A 20075-nucleotide genomic window follows, 5' to 3' on the forward strand; every position below is an offset into this window, starting at 1 on the left:
TGCCTCTCTGGGTCTATAGATAGAGAAACAGGCCCATTGTTCTAAGTGACAGAATTTCCTTCCTTTGCAGTGGACAACACCTATATCCTGACTGAGTGAGAGAGACAGCGAGAGATTGGTGGAAAGCAGAGAAGAGTGAATTTACACACACACATGACTTTTTTTTTAGACCTTATTAGGAATATTACATTTGTAAACAGAAAGAAACATTTATACGGTGCTCTGTCTGGATTCAACAGAAACTTGGTGTCACTGTTTAGATTAAGATTAAGATTTGCTTTTATTGGTCCCCGCAAGGGGAAATTCTGTTTTTACACTCTGTTTATCATGCAACACACAAATAGGCTGAAATACACACATACACAAACAGGACCCTAAGGACATGCACTAATGGAGAGATGTCAGCGTGACGGAGCTGCCCACAGCGGGCGCTCCTGAGCTGATGGTGGGGAGGGGATTTGGTGCCTTGCTCAAGAGCACCTAGAGTTTAAAGATATCATAGAGGTCTCATAACTGTGAGAGATTAACAAGAATTTGGCCATATAGATATGAAACTACATTGTGATTTCATTGCGATGCTTTCCAAAGCACACATAGAGAGACCAGTTTGAAGTTTTGCTGAAAGGAGAATGAAGGAAACACATGCAGAGAGACAGGAAGCTAGAGGGAGCAACAGTGACACCTGTGATCTTTGACCTTGTCTTCAGCAGGAAAATGGTTGATGGACAGAGAAAGATGACTGTCACTTGGTCCCAGTCGGGGGGGGGGGGGGACTTTGTATGTCCTAAATCTGAATTTCAAGACCAATCAATACATCAAGAAAGGCCAGTAACCCTTGACCCATTTATACAAAAAACACTGACTTACACTAAACAGAAGCCTCAGTTGCATGTGGAAAAGGCAAAAACACAATACAGGGCAACTGAGTGATGTAGTCACATATAAGAAAGAAATGTTTGATTGCTTTAGTTTTAAAAAAAAGGATAATAAAACTTTTAACACTTTGTTCATCGAAATAAGATACATTTTTGTTTTTATTTTATATATTTGTTTTTTGTTTTTTTTATTTTATATATATATATATATATATATTGTCTGGAAATAGCCATTTTCATTATTGATCATGTTTGTGTTTTGTGTTTTATTCTATTCCGTTAAAACGACAATTATCTTCTTACACAATAAGAGTAGAAGACAGGCTCCAGGCCGTTCAGTTGTTTGTTTTTTTCTTAGTTTTAGAACAATTAACCGGATTTTAGAGGCTCGTGAACTCAGGTTAGGGTGAGACACAGGAAGAATACACGACAACAGGCATCCCAGAATCCTTTGCGGCTCGACGGGGACGGACATCTTTCTGTGGTGAACCGAGGACACATCACGAAGCACCTCAAGGTTAGCTTTGCGTCTCTACTTTTTTACGAAATTCACGTTATATTTGTTGTGTTTTCTCGGTCTGAATTATCCCGTTGTCTTTAAAAAAGGCTGTTTTCGTTTTCAAATGTGTCGAGTATTCTGAGATATTCATGTGATATCAAATCAGCGGCGAGCTAGCGGCTAGCATTAGCAACTCCAACTGGAGACTTCGCTAACTTGTGTAGTGAATATATTCATGTAACAGTTCTTATATTTGTTTTTTTATTAAGAGACCAATCCGAGTTAAATAGCCACCTTCTTGGATTTCTCCAAAGGGTTTCTAACCAATCAATACAGTATCTTGAAAAGCGTAAACAAAGCTTAAAGTAACTCTAATCACAATCCTATTTTTATCTTAGCCAGTAAAGGTGACTCCAGCTGACAAAGTGTTTTATAATCATGTTTCTGCTGTGCATTAATATATTCCCTGCTTTGTTTCAGTCTCGTTGAGTTGAATTGAAGGTCGTAGAGATGGCTGAAAACATTGAGGAGAAGATTAAGTCATACAGGACTGCTCCCTTTGACGCCCGATTCCCCAACACCAACCAGACCCGCAACTGTTACCAGAACTACCTGGGTGAGGAGACCCGGACCTGGACCCGGACCTGCATGTCATTACTCACTTTTAAGACTGTTTAGAAACTGTCAAGATAAGAGACTGAGCTGCCTGACCTTTTTATTGTGTGTTGTGTACAATGTTAACTCACTTTATGTAACATTCACAATGTTTTTCCACTCACTGCAGAACTTGTGTTTGTCATTTAGCGAAACCCTTTTTTTCATTTTTAAAAGCAGCAGCGATTACATTAATATTTAACGGGCATGTTTCTTGTTGTTTAATTAAGAAACATAATTTTTAACCTTTTCTATAAGCTCATATTTCATGGTGCAAATTCATGTTAAGATTGCCAACAGAAGAGAACCTTTAAAAACTGGTCATCGTGTTGTTATCGTGGGCAGTGTCACATTAAGACATGTTGAATATGACCTTCACATGACATTGGCTGTATCAATATAATGTTGTGCATGTTATTCCCCATGTACACCAGTGCACTCAGTATTTGGCGGATCCATCCATCATGATAGCTAATGAGAAGTGGTTGTTACTTTCTGCCTCATCTCGCTGATAAAACAAACTGCAGATCTTAGATAAGGACTGGTTGTACTCTTCAGTTGTCGAAACTGAACACTGTCTTCCTGGTACTGTTTTTCCTGGGATCTCTAATCACTTCTTTTTTCTTTTTTTTACCTTTGATGTTGATCTTAATTGTTTTGTGTTTGGGCTCTAGACTTCCACAGGTGTAACAAGGCCCTGTCAGCAAAAGACCAGGATGTGGCTCCCTGTGACTGGTACCAGAGGGTTTACAAGAGCCTCTGTCCCATGAGCTGGGTAAGTTTGTGTTAGGATTTGGTTCTGATTAGTTTCCTTAGTATGTTCAGGTGTCTTTTGTTTAGGACCGTGGACAATATTCATGCTAAAACCTTGTTTAAGGTGCTATATAGCAAAGGCTGACTGTTGGAGCACTTACAGGGTCCTTGTTTGGCTGTTTTGTGTTTTTTTTTCTTTTTTTTTTCTTGACGCCTCATTTAGTTCTGTGCTTGGCTTTAGATTTTTCCTCTATGCAGTCTGATGTAGTTTGAGATTCTCTGAGACATTAATCTGAATGCATTTAAATCTCAGAGTTGGTAATCAAACCTTTCAATTGAGTTGAGATTTGTATTAGCTGTGAAACTGTTCTAACACATCGTCTCCCAGCGTCAAGAACAAAGGATACCTTAGCATGAGTATATTCAAAGATAGGGCTAATGTTTTCTCTTATCTCTAACAGGTTTCCAAATGGGACGAACAGATAGAGAACGGAAGTTTTGCGGGAAAAGTCTGAAATAGCCGTCCGGTTATAGATCAGGACAGTCCACTCTTGCACATTCTGTTACGTGCACCTATACCTCTGTTGTGTGCCGAAGGACATCTTCAAACAGCTACATCATCATCATCATCTATGTTAAAAACACGCACAACTTTTTAACCTTCATTTAAAGGTCGGAAATTTGCATCGTGTGTCAATTGTCAACATTTCTTGGTGGTAAATCAATAAATAAACGTTGGATTTCATTAAAAGGCTCTTGTTGATGATTCATTACTTTATCATATAGGATTACCTTATGAGGACTTTTTACACACTACACATGGATAACTCATTATTGTCAATCTGTAGCACACTTTTAGTTTGGCTGCTACTGTTGCTCAGGCTGTTGAGTACCGTAACTATTTTACTCTATGAAAACTATTCATATCACAATTGCAAGCAGGGCAAAGGGTCATGGCAGAAATCATACAGATGGGCAAACCTATTGTTAAAGTGGATGTAAAAAAAAATATCCTTAAACTTAATTGTCTCTTTTATTCCAAATCCTCTTTTTATTAATGAATACTACAACAATAATATTTTTTATTTAAGAATGAACCAGTCATCTCATTTGTTGCCATAAAGTTTCTCATTTGCAGATTCAGTCACTTGCTGAGACCTGCAGTAGCTCTGGATGACTGAACAAAGCCTCTGACTATCTTGGTTATTATACTGTAGTGATACACAGTAATCTGAAACATTGTAAACTAAATCTTCTCCTTTGAAAATTATATATTGTGAGAACTAAGTTTTTCCAGAGGGTGGCAGTGTTGTTAGAAAAACGAAATGCCTTTTTATATGCAATACTACAAGTTTACCAGATGGTGGCACAATATCTCCATTGACACTATCTTGTTGAGATAAAAGTCTGTTGATATTCAGTAAGTAAGCATATTGTGGACTTGCATCTGAGTTTTTGGATGTTTCAATCTTCTGAGTCAGTGCTTTGATTTAATGAGTTGCGTGGTGTTACAGTTGGTATGATGGCCAAACATTGGCACATCCATCTTCATTGCACAGTCATAACCGCTATGTGATTATTATCATGTAACCATATCCTTCTCCTCTTTCAGTCTGTCCAGACTTGCCAGAGAGGGTGTGTTCTCATTTTCTGCATTTATTTGAGGATCACATTAAATCCTCCCCAGGCTCTGGTTGTTATTTACAGTCTGTCTCAGCTGTGGCTAAATAAAAAGTTGAATAATATGGAACTTCAAGAGAGTTAAAAATTGCATTAAACAACTTTGATTAGTTTGTGACCACATGAAAATTGAGTATGCCATGTTCAGAGTTTTCTCTTTCAGGTCTAGTGTCAACATGAGTCAGTGGCAAACACTAAACACAAGATGGTACTGCTGCGCCACATTTAAAAGAATCAAACTGCTGAAAACTCAACGATGCATCGTCCCTCTCTCACAGATCTCCATCACCCATTAAATCTTTAGGAGGACTACATTACCACCATGTTGACCCTAAACCACACGAGTACCACCCAAAAAAAATGATTTTAGAGGTAGAAACGCAAACAAGAACTCATGTTAGACACGTTTGTTAAAATCTGAACGTAACAGAGATGTGTTCAAACTTAAAAAAGAAACATTTTGGATTTTTAAACATGACTTAAATGATTTTCAGAATCACAAACACTTTATTGATCCCAGATGGAAATTCGGATCTAGTACAAGCCAGACCTATCGGTAATTAAATAGATTTAGTGAAGAGTGGAAACAGAATTGTTTTTCAAACAAATGTTTTTTAACAAGTCAGGTATATATATATATATATATATATATATATATATATATATATATATATATATAAAAAAAACATTGTTTGTGTACCACTATGGTCAAAATAAACAAGAGGAAGACGCTCCTTGTTGACTAAATCCTATAGGAAGCTACCAGCCTGCAGTAAGAGACAGCTAAATTAACATATATATTGAGTGACTGAAATTTTTTGATTTAAGCATGTGTATTTTCTTCTTGGCAACAGTTCACTACATACACACACGCCACGTATTCTGCACCACAACAGGAAGTGGTTTGTTGTGCGTAACCAAGTGAAGGAGATGGAGAAAGAGTGAGTGCATACCTTTCTTTACACCCCCCCCCCCCCCCCCCCTTTCTGTCTGTGTATCTTTCTTTGTGTATCTATGTTTGCAGATGTCTAATCATTTGAGATGCTCAAGCAGTCCAGGTCACCAGAGGGGATCCTTGGAGACAGCTCGAAAGATCCAGATTGGATGACGGGACAGAGATGTAGAAAGTTGCTTGTGACGACTGAAGAGTGTCGTAAGCACTGAACCTGAATCCCATCTCTCAGTTAGTTCCTCTTTTTTTAGATTTACGTAAGTGCACGTCTCTCATGTCATGTTTCAATGAATTATCTGATTACCAAATGAGCATGGCAGTTCTAGGGAGAGGCCAACAGGGGCCAGTGCCCCTGTAACACTGAGCTTAGTGCCCCCTGTGGCCACCCCTCCAAAAGGAAAAGCCCCCCTCATAACACATACACAGTATTTGACTCACAATCTAGTATTAAATACTGTTACTGAAACAAATATAAATCATGGTATTTTATGTTGTGGTATTTAATGACGTGCGCTTTTATTTGTCATAATGTTTTTGTTTTTTTAAAGCGATAATCTTTATCTATTTTTCACCTGGGTTTAATGTACCCCTCTGACAAAACAACTGGCCCCAGTTTGGCCCCCTCAGTGAAGGTAGTCTAGAACTGCCACTGCAAATGAGACTCTTACGCACAGAAAGGGAAGGAGCTGGACACCTCTAACAGAACTTTTTAATGCAGTGACTAAACATTGTTGTATCAGGGTGACTCTTTTCCTGTCATGACCACGTTTCATATGAGGTCAGATACAGTTTAAAACCCACTTTATTTAGATGATCAGCAAATATGATTCTATAGTTAAAGTAGTAAATTAACAATTGTTCACTTAGTTTTGTCAAAATGTTTATGCTCAGATCTTAACCAGATGTATTTATGTTCTTATTCACTGTGACTTCAGGATTACAGTTTAACTGTTTGATTTAACTAGAAAACAACCTAAAAGTGTTGGCCCCAAGCATCAGGTACAACTGAGTCAAAAATCCCAGTTTTTAGTCATTGATTCAGATGAGTAAATATCAACGTCCATAATAAGGTTGAATAGGTAGATATACAAAAAAAGGAACATATAATCTATACATATAATCTATATGGTACGAACAGGCTTTCCAATTTGAAAATATTTTTTCTTAACAGAGATAATTTTTTCAAGAAAAAGAAAATGAGAAAATGACTAAAGCAGAGAAAAATATTCTATTCAACTTTAAATGCTAACTTGTCCAAGCTTAAACTCGAGTACCTGGCTTCCTGACACCTGTCAATCAAAAACATTCAAAATGTAAAAAGCTGCTGGAAGAATCAAAACAAAGCAGCATCTCAAGTTGCTCTGTAGGGGATTTAAAAATGAGCCTGCAGGGCCTCTCGTATTTCTGGAAAACCTGTCAAATTCCTGACCTGGATTTATGTGGGCTGTGAAGATTAGACATAGTTGATGAAGAATTAGGAGGGCTCTCCATTTGTTTGCCACCCACTGAGCCGGTCTCATGATTTCTGCATGACCAGGCTTTGTATCTGAGCTACGTGCACATTGCCTTTTGTTCTCGCGCCCCCGGCGGCCGGCCGACGGGCCAGCAGCAGCACAGAGACTCCTTTCACCCGAACCGTTTGTTCTTCATCTCTGGTCCGTACTGTACGCCCGCCCGGGCACGTCCCCCCGCTTCAGCTGAGCGGAAATACGCATGCGTCGCTGCCACACACATTACGACACCAGACGAGAGAACCCGAAGTGACTCGGCCGGATGGGAGGTTTGGCGTGCGTCTTTTTACGCACAGGGGAGCTTCCAAACATGAGTAATAGAGAAGTAGAGGCTCTGAGACGTGCCGGTGAAGTTGTATCAGTTATTATAAAAATAGGAATAGGAATGGGGACTTAATAGGCTTTGTATGTCACCAACAAGGGAGGATTAGACTGGTTTACTGGGTACACATAGACTGGCACACTTCGCACATAACGGTAAACAAACATTTATTTGTATTCAATGTATTCAGTTAATGATGAATACTATGCACCATTAACTTCTGTTGTTTGTTTCCTTTAAACAATTTTCCCCAAATGTTAACTCGATGTGTCTAATTCAATTTCAAACTTTTATTGTCATATCATTGAAATAAAAGGTGACTATTACGCGTACTTTAGCATGTTAAAAGTCCAGTTTGTCAACAGCATCACCTGTACGTCGCACATTGTGGGTTATAAAGATAAAGATAAAGATAAACTTTATTGATCCCCCATGGGGGAAATTTTTGCTTTATTTAAGTCTCTTTAGCCAATTCAGAGGCTTTGTTTTGAAGAACAAACAAAAATGAGTAAAGCGACAGTAATTTGGTGAAAAAAGGGAGTTGTATCACTATTTTCTTTAAAATGTATAATTGGAGAGAGCAGAAGAGGAGGGTGAATACGGAAGCAGAGGGAGGGGTTTGCTGTCATTTTGGGCACCGAGTCCTGTTGAACGTAGTGAGTTCAGGAAAGTGCTTCAGCTGTTACAGTGTTCTACAACATCGGAGTTCAGGTCTGTAGGATTTTTAGTCTTTCTCAGTATGACTTGTAGAGTCAGGGTATTATTACAATCTACAGGATCCTGTTCTGATGCTGAAGATGCATCAACTTTTATACTTCAAAAAATAAAACACTTATTGTTCATGTGTTTACTGTTATTTCAGGTTGTCCTGCTGCCTTTCCCCCACAGAGGTGTGTCTCATTAAGGTCTAACAGACCGCTCAGTCTGAGAGGCTTCAGATCTGAAGTTCCCTTCAAGTTTCTTCTGAATATTTGCTAAATCTTCTTTCGAGCAGCTAGGATGGAGCGAATGGAGGATGAGAAGGTAAATATAAATATTACTTACTTCTCTCACTGCTGTTTTAGAAGTGTACTTTTTGAAACTAATTTCAACCCTCAAACCCTTCACATATGATCCTGCTGTGTTTCTGTCTGTCATATTTCCAACTGTTTCCTGAGGAAACAGTGTTACTCTTTTGAAAGTGCTTCTTTTATGCACAGCTTCCGTCTTGTGCTGAACACCTCCAAATAAATGAGAGCGTGTTATTTACGAGTCAGTAAGGCAATTCTGTATTTTTCCTATCTGGCAAGAATAGGAGTTGGTGCTGGTGGTTAAGCACTTCAGGACATGACTAATAGAGGCAGAGTGGGAGACGAGACCGTTTGGTGGCAAGTTTGAACTTGAGCGTGTTGTACTTTCTTGCTTTTTTATTTGTGTTCTGTGTAGATAGGAGGGATAAGGAAATAGCAACACAATGAAGGAAGACGGTGAAGCAAAGATAGTACGTCTTAAAGCACATAAACAGTCCAGAGAAAAGGGACATACTGCTAGTGATAATAGGCTACACTGGGAGTATAATTAGTCAAATTGTGAATTTGATTATGTATCTGATATCTGGAGTGACTTAACATTTGCCTCATGCCACATGCTTTTGAAACCCTTTCCTGTCGGTTGTCTTTTGAAACACACTGCAAGCTGTTCCTGAGTTTGCTGAGTGATTTCTTAACGTCCAAAAGCTGTGTTAATGCGACAACACACCAAGTCATATTTAATATCAGCCTATACTCCAAAAGATATTTGTTTGTTGTTGTCCAAAAGATTCATTTGTTTTTACTGCACTGAGGCAAAAATGACGAATCAATAAAACAGAAGGAGGCAGGAAAAGTATGGAGGGAAGAATGTTTCAAAACTGAGAGAGAGATGCAGTGTGACGTAAATATGGAAGTTAAGTGTTAGAGAAAAGGGATGTGTCCCTGTAGAAATACAGAAACTGCATGTTGTTTGGAACCACACAGCAAATCAGCAGATGAAGAGAGTAGATGGAGAGGTTTAAATTCAATCAGAAAACAGCAGCAACAAAAGATTTGCACTGCACGGTTCTTTTAGTAGCTGTTCTGGAGCTATCAGTCAGATCACATTAACCTAACGAGCAGACAGAGTTTCATAATTACATTGCTTTGTGTTTGCTTGAATGTCCATATTGTTTGAGCAATTAAAACTCAGCTTAAAAAGTTTGAGTGGCAAGTCTGTGCGTTACTTTTATATTTCTAAAGATTTATCAGTAACATTTAGTGTTGATAGGGATTATAAAATATACCATAATACCAACACTCATATGAACCACCTTAAGTAAGTATATTGAGCCACAGTATTTGCTTGACTGGCTGCTAGACAAGAATGAAACAAACACAAATGTACCAGAATGATTTCTTGTCTGTGGATACGCGTGATGCTTCTCATTCAGCCGCCCCCTCCCTTATTAGAGTGAGCATTGTAGCAAGAGGTGGATTAAACATTGCTATAGTCACAATCTTACTCAAATCTCCTCGAGTACAAATGTGCCACACCCCAGACGACCTCAGGTTCCATTATATGACGTGTTCTTGGGATTTAATACAAATGTAGCAGTCATGGGACTATCTTTCAATAACAGATTCAATATGTTAACGTGAACCCAGTCTAGATTGTTGGATCCCTTCTTTCCATATTCTACTGTCTCTCTGTCTTCGATTACCAGAGCTTTGTATTTCCTCTTCATTATCACTTTATCAAAGTTTGCAGCGCTTCCTGCGTCAATGTGTCAGTCCGTTCACATGACTGTGACAACAGTATGTTCAACTCCTTACTATACAGGACAAGGCCATGATGTCCTTCTTACAAACAAACTGTGGCCTGATTACAACTGATTATCACTATCTCTTTGTGACAAAATATTCTATTATCGTGTATTTAAAGTCATTCATTATCACTACCTCGTTCTGACCCCTTTAATTATTTATATTGTCACTTAATGGAACCAAATAGGAGCCGCCGTAGATACCGGGCACTTAAAACACACTTTTAAAAGAAAATAAAAGACCTTATGGTCTCTGTTAAAGGAGGAAAGAACAAATCGTTTGATTCTGGAGATCTGATCATTTTGAACTTGCCTGTGATTCTAAAATAATGATTATAGTGGGGGGAGAGTTTCTGTTTCATGATGTTTGATGTTTGAGGGGTTGGTCCTTTAATCTGTGCAGATAGTGAAACAATGTAGACTTAGACATTGGGACAAATCTCATTGTTCTTGTCTTTGTTTTGACTTTAATGTGATATCATATTAAACTAAGATTTCAGAAACACAGGACAAGATGTAGAAAATACCTTATGTGTAAGCACCTACTAAAAGTGTACCTAGCTGGGGAATGTAGACATAGAGGGGTTTTCAAGTGGGCACCCTCCTTCCTCAACGTTTCGTTGATAAGCCCACGACGTCTCAGGAGGGCTCAACAGTGAATTCTGGCGTCCCAGAAACACCCCCCTCTGTGTCAACCTGGACTGCTACCTTGGGGCCCAGCAGGAGTCTTGCCTCTTCATCCACAGCCACTGGCTGCTTCTCTCTGCTTCCTCCGACATAGCTTTGGTTGCTGCCTTCAGGATCTGACCTCTGATTCCTAGGTCTCTGAGCAACCTCATTGCAGATGTCGCTATGAACCCCCTGCACCCCAGTGTTTGAGTGTTTCACTAGAGTTGAATAGTGGAGTCAGGCTTCAAACAGGGGCAGATTTTTAAAAAACAAAAAAAACACAAGGATTAATATGGACGATTAAAATGGATTACCCTTCATTAATGAGCCTCAATATAAGACATTGACCATTGGACTCTACATACAAATAATTATCTTTACTAAACTTCTTAGAAAGTTTATGTTTGACACTAAAAAGTGATGTAGTCACTGGGTTAGCTGCTAAATCGAAGTGAAACTTTGATTGGGGATTTCCATTTTTGGCAAGAAGCCTACACTTGGTTTACTGGAACATATAACCTCATTTAAATCAATTTCTCACTTCAGGTTTGCCTGGTTGGATACTTTCACATATTGTAAGTTTCTCCCCTCCTGCAGGCCCTGCGTGTAACAGATTAATGTCCACTGTATTAGCTTGTTATTATGAGCTAAGCCAACTTTAATTCTCAGACCAGCAGGGAAAAAACGCTCACAATAGGATTCAGTCTTATTCTCTCAGTGTGTCTTTAGCTCCTTAACTGAGAAATACCTCAGAGCTGCAAATCACGGAGCCAGAGCGGTGTTGTAACACCTAGCTCCCTCACAGCAGTGGTGCAGAGAGCTGAAAACAAGGAGGGAGGGCAGATGTAGAAAGGCTCATTGTGTGGAGTTACCAGTGTCACTATAAACAACAGGAGCTTTGTAGAGCCAGGAACAGGCCACATCCAGCACACACACTGAGGGCATGATTGTACATAAACCCCATCCCACTCATTGTTTGAATTCACCAAAACCATCTGTGTTTTTGTCTCCAAACAGCCAAAGAAGAAGTTGACAGTTTACCTGCTCTACTGTGTATCCACTGCAGTCATTGGCTCGCTGCAGTTTGGCTACAACACCGGGGTCATCAATGCACCAGAGCAGGTGTGTTTGCATGCACGTGTGTGAATGGGTGTGTGTGTGTGTGTGTGTGTGTGTGTTTGCAACATGCTGGCCACACATCTTAATAGTTACTGATGTTTAATGTTTCATTGCTCAATGACTTTGGAAAAACTTTAAAGGAGTGGGCATAAATCCTGGATTAATAAGAGTTGCAAAACCACATCTTCTGTCATTTTCTGATAATTATAATAATGTTCTTATCGTGATCGCTTTTTTGTGAGCACCGAAGTGCTAATAACTATACCGCCCCCAAGTGGCTGTGTCAGGAATTCCCCAAAACACACAAAGTAAAAGCTCTTTAGCAACTACAGTACTACACCTTAGATCAGTGGTTCCCAAAGTGGGGGTCGCGGCCCACTGGGGGTGTCGCGGAACACTGTTAGGGGGGGGTCGCGAGATTCCTTTCAAAACATATAAAAATGGAAAATGGTTTAAAATTGGATATTTCACCCATTAATTTGAAAATATATTCGGTAAAAAAAGTAGTTTCTTAATTACAAAAATAATATGATGGTGCCAGTGTTTTGACCTAGTGCGTCAAATGTGGGGTCCCAGGTATCTATCACCGTCATAATGGGGGTCGCAAGCTGAAAAGTTTGGGAACCCCTGCCTTAGATGATTTACTTTTGTCATAAACCACATACAACTTTTTAAACTCTTTACCACTCTCATCTTTGGTTTTACAGAAACTACGGAGGTTTTTCCAGAATGTGTCCACAGAGCGGTACGGGGAACCTTTCAGCCCAGGAACAAACACCATGGTGTGGAGTTTTGCTGTTGCAATCTTTAGTGTGGGAGGAATGATCGGGTCTTTCTCTGTTGGAGCCATGGTCACCAAATTTGGCAGGTAAAAACATTAAATGTTTTAATGTATGATAGCAGACATTCATTTAACCAAGTTCTTTGAAGGATTATTAAACAAATTCTCTTATCAGAATGTGAGATTACGTTCTTTATTTGGTAAATAAGATAAATCATGTCAGACATTTATCATCAAGTTCAATTACAAACATTTAGAGGGTTCAGACTCGAAAAGATGGTATGCAAATGTATCTATTTATTAATTCATTCATTTATTTGTTGGTTTGATTGTTTTTTGCTACAAATGAAAAACTTTGACTTTGGACAAAACAATATGTTGATGCCACCTAAGAATCCATCCAGGAAGTTATGATGGGCACTATTTTAACATAATCTGCAGGTTAATTGGTAAAATAAATATTTTGTTGCACTGCTCATTCCCCTCAGCAAACTATCCAAACAAATGTTTTTATTGTTCTTTCCTTTCACTAACCTTTCCTTGCCTCTCCTCTCCAGGCGTAAGTCCATGCTACTGAATAACATCCTGGCTATCATTGGCGGAAGTCTGATGGGACTGTCGGTTGTGACTCAGTCTTTTGAGATCATCATAGTTGGTCGGTTGATCATCGGCGTGTTCTGCGGTCTGTGCACCGGCCTGACCCCCATGTACGTTGGCGAGATCAGCCCCACAGCCGTCAGAGGAGCCTTCGGCACCCTGCATCAGCTGGGTGTAGTTATTGGCATCCTGGTGGCACAGGTACGATATTGAGATATGGTGTATGTTTTTTTATTTTGCATTGATTATATTATTGGTGCTTTTGGTATACGGTGGAGCAGAATCTGTGGAGTACTCAAGTACTCAAATCTTCTCCTCATCTAGGTGTTTATAGATTAAAGTCATAGTAATGATCATTGAAATACAGGTGCATCCATACATTTTATCTACTCCATGTTTGTGTTAACAATTTTCAGTTGTTTTCGACTTATTTATCTCATACCCCTAGAGTTGCAAAATCACAAAAATACAACATAGAAATAGGCTATCACAATGACCAACCAATTTTTTTGTTTTTTAAAATCCCATTATTATGGGAATAATTGGATGATAAAAGAATCATTTGTGATCTCGATGAAACAACCAGAAATTACTTCAAGAGAATGTAGTTTACGGGGCGCTGGTGGTGCAGTGGTGCAGTGGTTAGTGCGCACGCCCCATGTATGGAGGCTGTCGTCTCAAGCGGGCGGCCCGGGTTCACATCCCACCTGTGGCTTCTTTCCCGCATGTCGTTCCCTACTTTCACTCCCTGATTTCCGACTCTATCCACTGTCCTATATCTCCATTAAAGGCCCAAAAAGCCTTTAAAAAAAAAAAAGTAGTAGTTTATAAAATGTATGGACCCTTGACCATTTAGGGCTTCCGTTTTGAAAAATAAATGGAAGCAGAAACGACCTCATACATTTCTGATAAATGATAAAAAGGTTTACAGGAGACGAGCTTTAGGACTTTTTTTTAGAGATAAACTGCCCTTACTAATGTGCACCTCTGCGGTTGTGTTTGTTAACAAAAAGAAGACAATCAGAACTATATTTAATGAGTTGCTCTCTGTGTGTTTTAGATCTTCGGTCTGGAGTCTCTGCTGGGCTCAGACAATCTGTGGCCTCTGCTGCTCGCTCTGACCATCCTGCCTGCCATAGTGCAGACCATCATGCTGCCCTTCTGCCCTGAAAGCCCCCGCTACCTGCTCATCGTCCTCAACCAGGAGGAAGAGGCAAGAAAAGGTTAGCTTTAAAACAGTTTACATTACATCAAGAAGACATACAACTTCAATTCTTAAGGTGACTAAATCAAAAATGACTTTTTGTAAGAGTCCCATCAAGCTTTTTGTTACATAATATTTACAACATATATGTTCTCACCCTCTCTTCTCTATTTATCAATCCTGTCTTCCCCCTGTAGCACTGGTGCGTCTGCGCGGCTGTGAGGATGTGAGTGATGACATTCAAGAGATGAAGGAGGAAGGGATGAAGATGGCCATGGAAAAGAAAGTGACCATCGCTGAACTCTTCCGCTCTCCAAACTATCGTCAGCCCATCATTATCGCCATCATCCTGCAGCTCTCTCAGCAGCTGTCTGGCATCAACGCTGTGAGTTCACATCATAATATACTGTATCAAAAAACAGAGTGTTTGCAATGTAATTAACAAGTGTCAGCCAACATGAAGTGATTGGGCAATCTTCAAACATGGCATCTCGTAAATCTTTAAAGGAGCACTCACTGCAAGGATACAAAAGTTTGTGACAACACACAACAAGAGCTTCATCATCGCTTCAGGCAGTGTGAGATTGAGTGGAATAAATTAGGCCACGGAGGGTCAATGGAAAGAGACAACACAGTGGTATTTAATAGGTGTTTGGTTAATGAGGTCATGTAACCCGGCTGACTAAATGTGTAAGCTGTTGCTGCGTCTGACCTGACAATCACAGTTAAGCTGCTGCTGCCTGCCGCTAAAGGCTGCACTATCGATTGAACCAGAGACATTAACATTCATGAGCAATGCCAACGAACACCACAGCAGCTCGTACATAAAGCAACTTGTGGAAGTTTCCTCTGTGTAATTATTTCAAAGGGTTAAAGCTGCATCACATTTTTTACATTACAGAGCAAGTTAGCTTCTTTGAGGTAGCTGTTATGTTTCCACGGCCAACAACCTAAAACAAAAATAGAGAACTGTTCTAATTTTCTCTCATCTCTTCGATTTGCGACAGTTACACATTTACAAAATGTTTAAGTTAGCTAAAACGCTCTGAAAATCGACTGAACACCACCAAACCGAAACTAAACAAAAGACAGACAAACTTAGTTAGTAGTTAGCAAACACAGAAACTAGTTATTCGCGAGCAAACACAGTGGAGCATTGAGCTGCAAGAGTTATTTCTGTCATAATTCTGTTAGGAATTGGTGGCGAACGAAGCAGAAAAGAAATAGAGTAAATATTGGACTTAGATAAACTAGCTAGACATAAACACAACCCAAAATAAATGCTAATGTTGCTGTTTGCCTGCTGAATTTGTAAACTAGCAACTGTTTGCTAACATGCTAGCATTTGCGCTTAAAGTCAATAGCAGTGAGTTTTCGGTTAAAAGCTTGTTGTTTTGCCTCAAAGCAGCAAAAGAATCATTTACTCTGGGTCATTGTAATGTCATATTAAACGTATTTCTTTCACATGAGTAACCTCTCATTTTCTCCCTTTTCAGGTCTTTTACTACTCTACAGGTATTTTTGACACTGCTGGTGTTACTCAACCCATCTATGCCACCATAGGAGCTGGAGTTGTCAACACTGTGTTTACTGTCGTCTCTGTAAGTGGCTGAATGCTTGTTTCTGTGTCTCATTACAAGGCAGCTTTTTTAAATTATGTGATTATTAATACATCTTTTGTTGTTTGGACTCCAGCTATTCCTGGTGGAACGGGCAGGCCGAAGGACGTTGCACCTGATTGGCCTGGCTGGAATGGCTATATCTGCCCTCCTCATGACCATCTCGCTTTCTTTGGTGGTGAGTCATGGTTGAATGATTGATGATGTTTTTTTTTTTATCAGAATAAAAAGTGTCCCCATTTCTGCCTCATTACATCCTTAATCTTTTGTTTTTCTCTCTGAGCAGAAGACAACACCCAATCTGAGCTACTTGGCCATTGTGGCTGTGTTCGCCTTTGTTGCCAGTTTTGAGATGGGTCCAGGTCCCATCCCATGGTTCATTGTGGCTGAGCTTTTCTCCCAGGGGCCCCGACCTGCTGCAATGGCCATCTCTGGTTTCTCAAACTGGACTGCTAACTTCCTGGTGGGGCTTGGTTTCCCTAAACTCGAGGTATGAAGACATTCTCAATAAAATCTTCAGAAGTAGAAGCAGTATGAAGTTTTCATCACTCACAAATATCCTTCTCTTCCTCTCTCAGGAACTGTGTGGTCCTTATGTCTTCATCATCTTCATGGTGCTTCTCATCATGTTCTTCATATTCACCTACCTGCGAGTGCCTGAGACCAAAGGAAGGACCTTTGATGACATCGCTCAGGGATTCGCTTCAAGTGCCGGAAAACCCGCAACACCTCTGGACCCTGAAGCTATGGTGGTCAGCCTGCCAGAGAACAAAGAACCTTCACCCATGTCCCCGACAGAAAAGGTTCCCATGGTGGATCTTCCTCCAGAGAAGCCCTGAGAGAGGAAGAAAGACTTAGTGTGTGACATAGAGAAGAGGGTCCAAGCATATAGATATTATAAGGAGTTATATTTTGTAACTCACAAATGATACAAGAGAAGTGTTGTGTGTTTAGATAAAGCCAACTCAGTGTTTTAACACACACGATTTTAGTTTTTAATATATGTTTTAGAGCACTTTTAAAAAATTACATTGAGTGTTTTTTTAAGGTTGCCTCGTCACAAAATGCTTAAAAAATAGTCAGAATCCCCTGTAGTCCTATTTAAACACAGGTCAAACTTAACTGAATTACTTGTACTTAATATTTGTTGACATTCCCAGGGCTAACTGCACGCATATTGCCATATAAGAGGATCAACATATGTTCAGTGTTAAGTCCCAGGTCCTCAGCTACCCCCAGTGTTTAAAGGTTGCAGGCTTTGGGGGGCGGGTTTATGTATTGAGGTCAAGCCTGAAAAGCCGGTTTTTGAGCCTTGGTAGGTTGACCCAAAAAAAAAAGAAAAAAAGAAAGACTGACTTGCTTGCTGTCCTGTGTGCCTGTCTGATGTGCCTTGCTACTGAGGGTTAGGGAAACATGTTGCTTAAGGTGGACAATAAAAACATGGAGGAGGTGCTGCCTACTATACCTAAATATATTTAAGCATGTAGAGGAGAACACATATTTATTCTCAAGTGTGACACAGCGTCCTCTGAGAGAAGCGGATGCTTGTGTTTGTTTTTGATTGTTTTTTTTTAATCCAGCAGCATTTGAGCTGATAAATAAGTAACAAAGGACAGTTTGGTTAACTGGAGTTGTCTATATCAACTACATTGTTGATATGAGATGTATGTGAAGTCTAGCACTGCCCAGCCTTAACAAAGTATTGCTATATACTTTCTACTCTAAAAGAACACAACCTAACCTCTTGTTTTTTATGAGTTTATTACAGGGTAAAGCCAGAATGTCTACTACTGTTTATAGTACCATTTACAGCTGTTGGATAAAGAAACTCAGGTGGTCACTTGTGTTCTACTGTACATTTTGCATCAGACCATTACAACAAAGAAAATGCATTCATCCATCCCTGTACTTGAACCTGTTATGACATCGGCACAAAGCAGTTACTTTCATGGAATAAAATATCTTACAATCTATACAATAATTTTACATCAAATCAAAAGTGCTTGCCCGTGTTTAACAGATGTTTGAGGAATGTATTGACACACATTCAAGTCTACTGATAAATGCAAACCCCCACAGATTTCAGTTTAAGAGATACTAGCTATGTGGGATGGACATAATAACACTAAATGAATTGTATTTTCTTTGATGGTTAACGCACAAAAATGCCTTTTCATACATATACATATTTGTTTCTAATTATCTGAATCATGTGTATATATTGTACAATCTCCACTTATTGCATTGCGATCAACTGTTTCAGCACAGTTTACATGCTTCTAAAGTGTTATGCCAGTGTTTGGACATTTGCATCTTCCTCTTGCTCTCACATTCACACACTGGAAGCACTTTTCAGTGTTCAAACTTAGCAGTGTTCTCATTTGCACTTTTGCAGTCTGTCTTCTTTCAAATGATTGCTTATGTTATATGTTGCTGCTGTTACTTGTAAATATACTGTTTGTGTTCAGGTGTGTGCATTGTTTTAGTCATTCGTGTCTCATTATACTGTTCCATCTGTTACATCTACAGATTTTTCTTGCACCCTGGAACTACCGTTACAATGGTAAATGTCACAGTAGGCAGAAGTGAGATGTGACACAAGTTGTTCCTGAGACTCAGAAAAAACATGACTTTTACTGTTTTTTTATCATAATATCCTCTGTTCACCTGCTGTAATAATATGAGTGATGCTTGCTTTGAAAACTGAAAAGGAAATAAAATGTGCCACCTTTTAAGGGAATGTGTGATCTTAATTATTAGCATGCAGTTTATTTTCTACCATGAGTCAAAGCAAATTCTCTTCTCATAAATGTTTAATTTAACGAATTTGTCCCGTAAAAATGCCAAAATAGCAAAAAGTATTTCCTGTGGATAAATGGTCAAATACGTGTAATAATATCATAGACTGTAATATTATTTGTAATAATATCGCTGGGTTAGTTGGGCTCCTGAATAAAACTTAAAAACACGATGAGTTGGACGGAAAAACATCAAGCAAGTGTAAGTCCCACTAACCAATTTGTTTATTGTATCTGTGTGTTAAGATTTCAAAAAGTTTTACCAAATGTATATCAAATATCAAAGGAAACTCAGGTGTATTTTTTAACTAGCCAATACTTATAAGTGATAATGACACTTACTTATGGGGTAGGCCTATGTCTTTCTCACTGGCACAGTGAAAAAATTCTTGCTGAACAAAATTTGAAAGTTTTAATTGCACTCTTAATGACTCGAGGACCATAATCCATTCCCCTCTTCATTTCACCTCCTCTACCTCAGCCCCTCGGAGCAAAGAGCCCTGGGTCAAAGGTCCCCCGGCTGGATGGGAATGGGGCCATCTCATAACTATGTCAAGGCAAGAGGCTGCAACATCTCTCCCCAAGAGTCTACAGAGGTCTTCTTCATTGCAGTGAACTGGGGCATGAAGCCCATCAACAAGCTGCAGTACCGCGGTCCGTCCAGCGAGTGGCGTGCACGGGCTACATGGCTTTGCAGCTCCGTGAGTTTGCAAGTGTGTGTATTTATTGGTGCGTGTCTAGATGCTGTCTGGATGAGCAATGCTGTGTGGTGAGAAGTGTGTCTGAGAGACAGAGAGGCGAGGGGAGGCAGGAGGAGGAAGTGGTGGTGGTGGGGGGAGGGGGGAGGGGGGTGGGGGGCACAGGCAGCTCAAACCACATGAAAGATGGAAAGCACCCAAAAGTGTGTTTAAATTAATTTCCCATAAAAGGTAGAGCTAAGAGAGATCAAGCAAAAAAGGAAGTTGGGCACTCTCACATGCCACAGCTTGAAAATGCAAGTTAGCTCAATGTCCAGACATGCGAGTGATGCCACAGTTTGTGTGCCAGACAGCCTTCAAGAAATGTGTGTGAGGAATTAGAGGAGAGCTGGAAATGCTGTCGTTAGGCATGTCTAGACAGTTGTTGAAACACAAGGCACACTTGTTTATTAATGTTTCCACCTCCTTCTCCTTCTGTCACTCTTGTCTTGTTGAATCAATTTTGCCTTCTATCTGTCTTTGTTTTTCT

The 20075-nt window shown here is 39.6% G+C and overlaps 2 protein-coding genes across 2 annotated transcripts; both read left to right on the forward strand.

Annotated features, from left to right (window-relative positions):
- Window positions 1–1247: 1247 nt before the first annotated feature.
- Window positions 1248–3532, forward strand: cox6b2 (cytochrome c oxidase subunit 6B2). The gene is made up of 4 exons (XM_020646735.3): window positions 1248–1392; window positions 1855–1990; window positions 2703–2803; window positions 3243–3532. Exons 2-4 carry the CDS (start codon window positions 1885–1887, stop codon window positions 3294–3296), a joined length of 261 nt encoding a protein of 86 aa, XP_020502391.1. The 5' UTR covers window positions 1248–1392; window positions 1855–1884; the 3' UTR covers window positions 3297–3532.
- Window positions 3533–7801: 4269 nt separating this feature from the next.
- slc2a3b (solute carrier family 2 member 3b) lies at window positions 7802–18785 on the forward strand. Its single transcript, XM_020646733.3, has 11 exons — window positions 7802–7957; window positions 8109–8269; window positions 11748–11852; window positions 12557–12717; window positions 13188–13428; window positions 14288–14450; window positions 14629–14816; window positions 15928–16032; window positions 16127–16228; window positions 16337–16540; window positions 16629–18785. The coding sequence occupies exons 2-11, from the start codon at window positions 8246–8248 to the stop codon at window positions 16887–16889; spliced, it is 1554 nt and encodes a 517-aa protein (XP_020502389.1). The 5' UTR covers window positions 7802–7957; window positions 8109–8245; the 3' UTR covers window positions 16890–18785.
- Window positions 18786–20075: the final 1290 nt, after the last annotated feature.

The sequence above is a fragment of the Labrus bergylta genome, chromosome 8, assembly GCF_963930695.1.
Source record: "Labrus bergylta chromosome 8, fLabBer1.1, whole genome shotgun sequence".
In the NCBI taxonomy this organism is placed as follows: domain Eukaryota; kingdom Metazoa; phylum Chordata; class Actinopteri; order Labriformes; family Labridae; genus Labrus; species Labrus bergylta.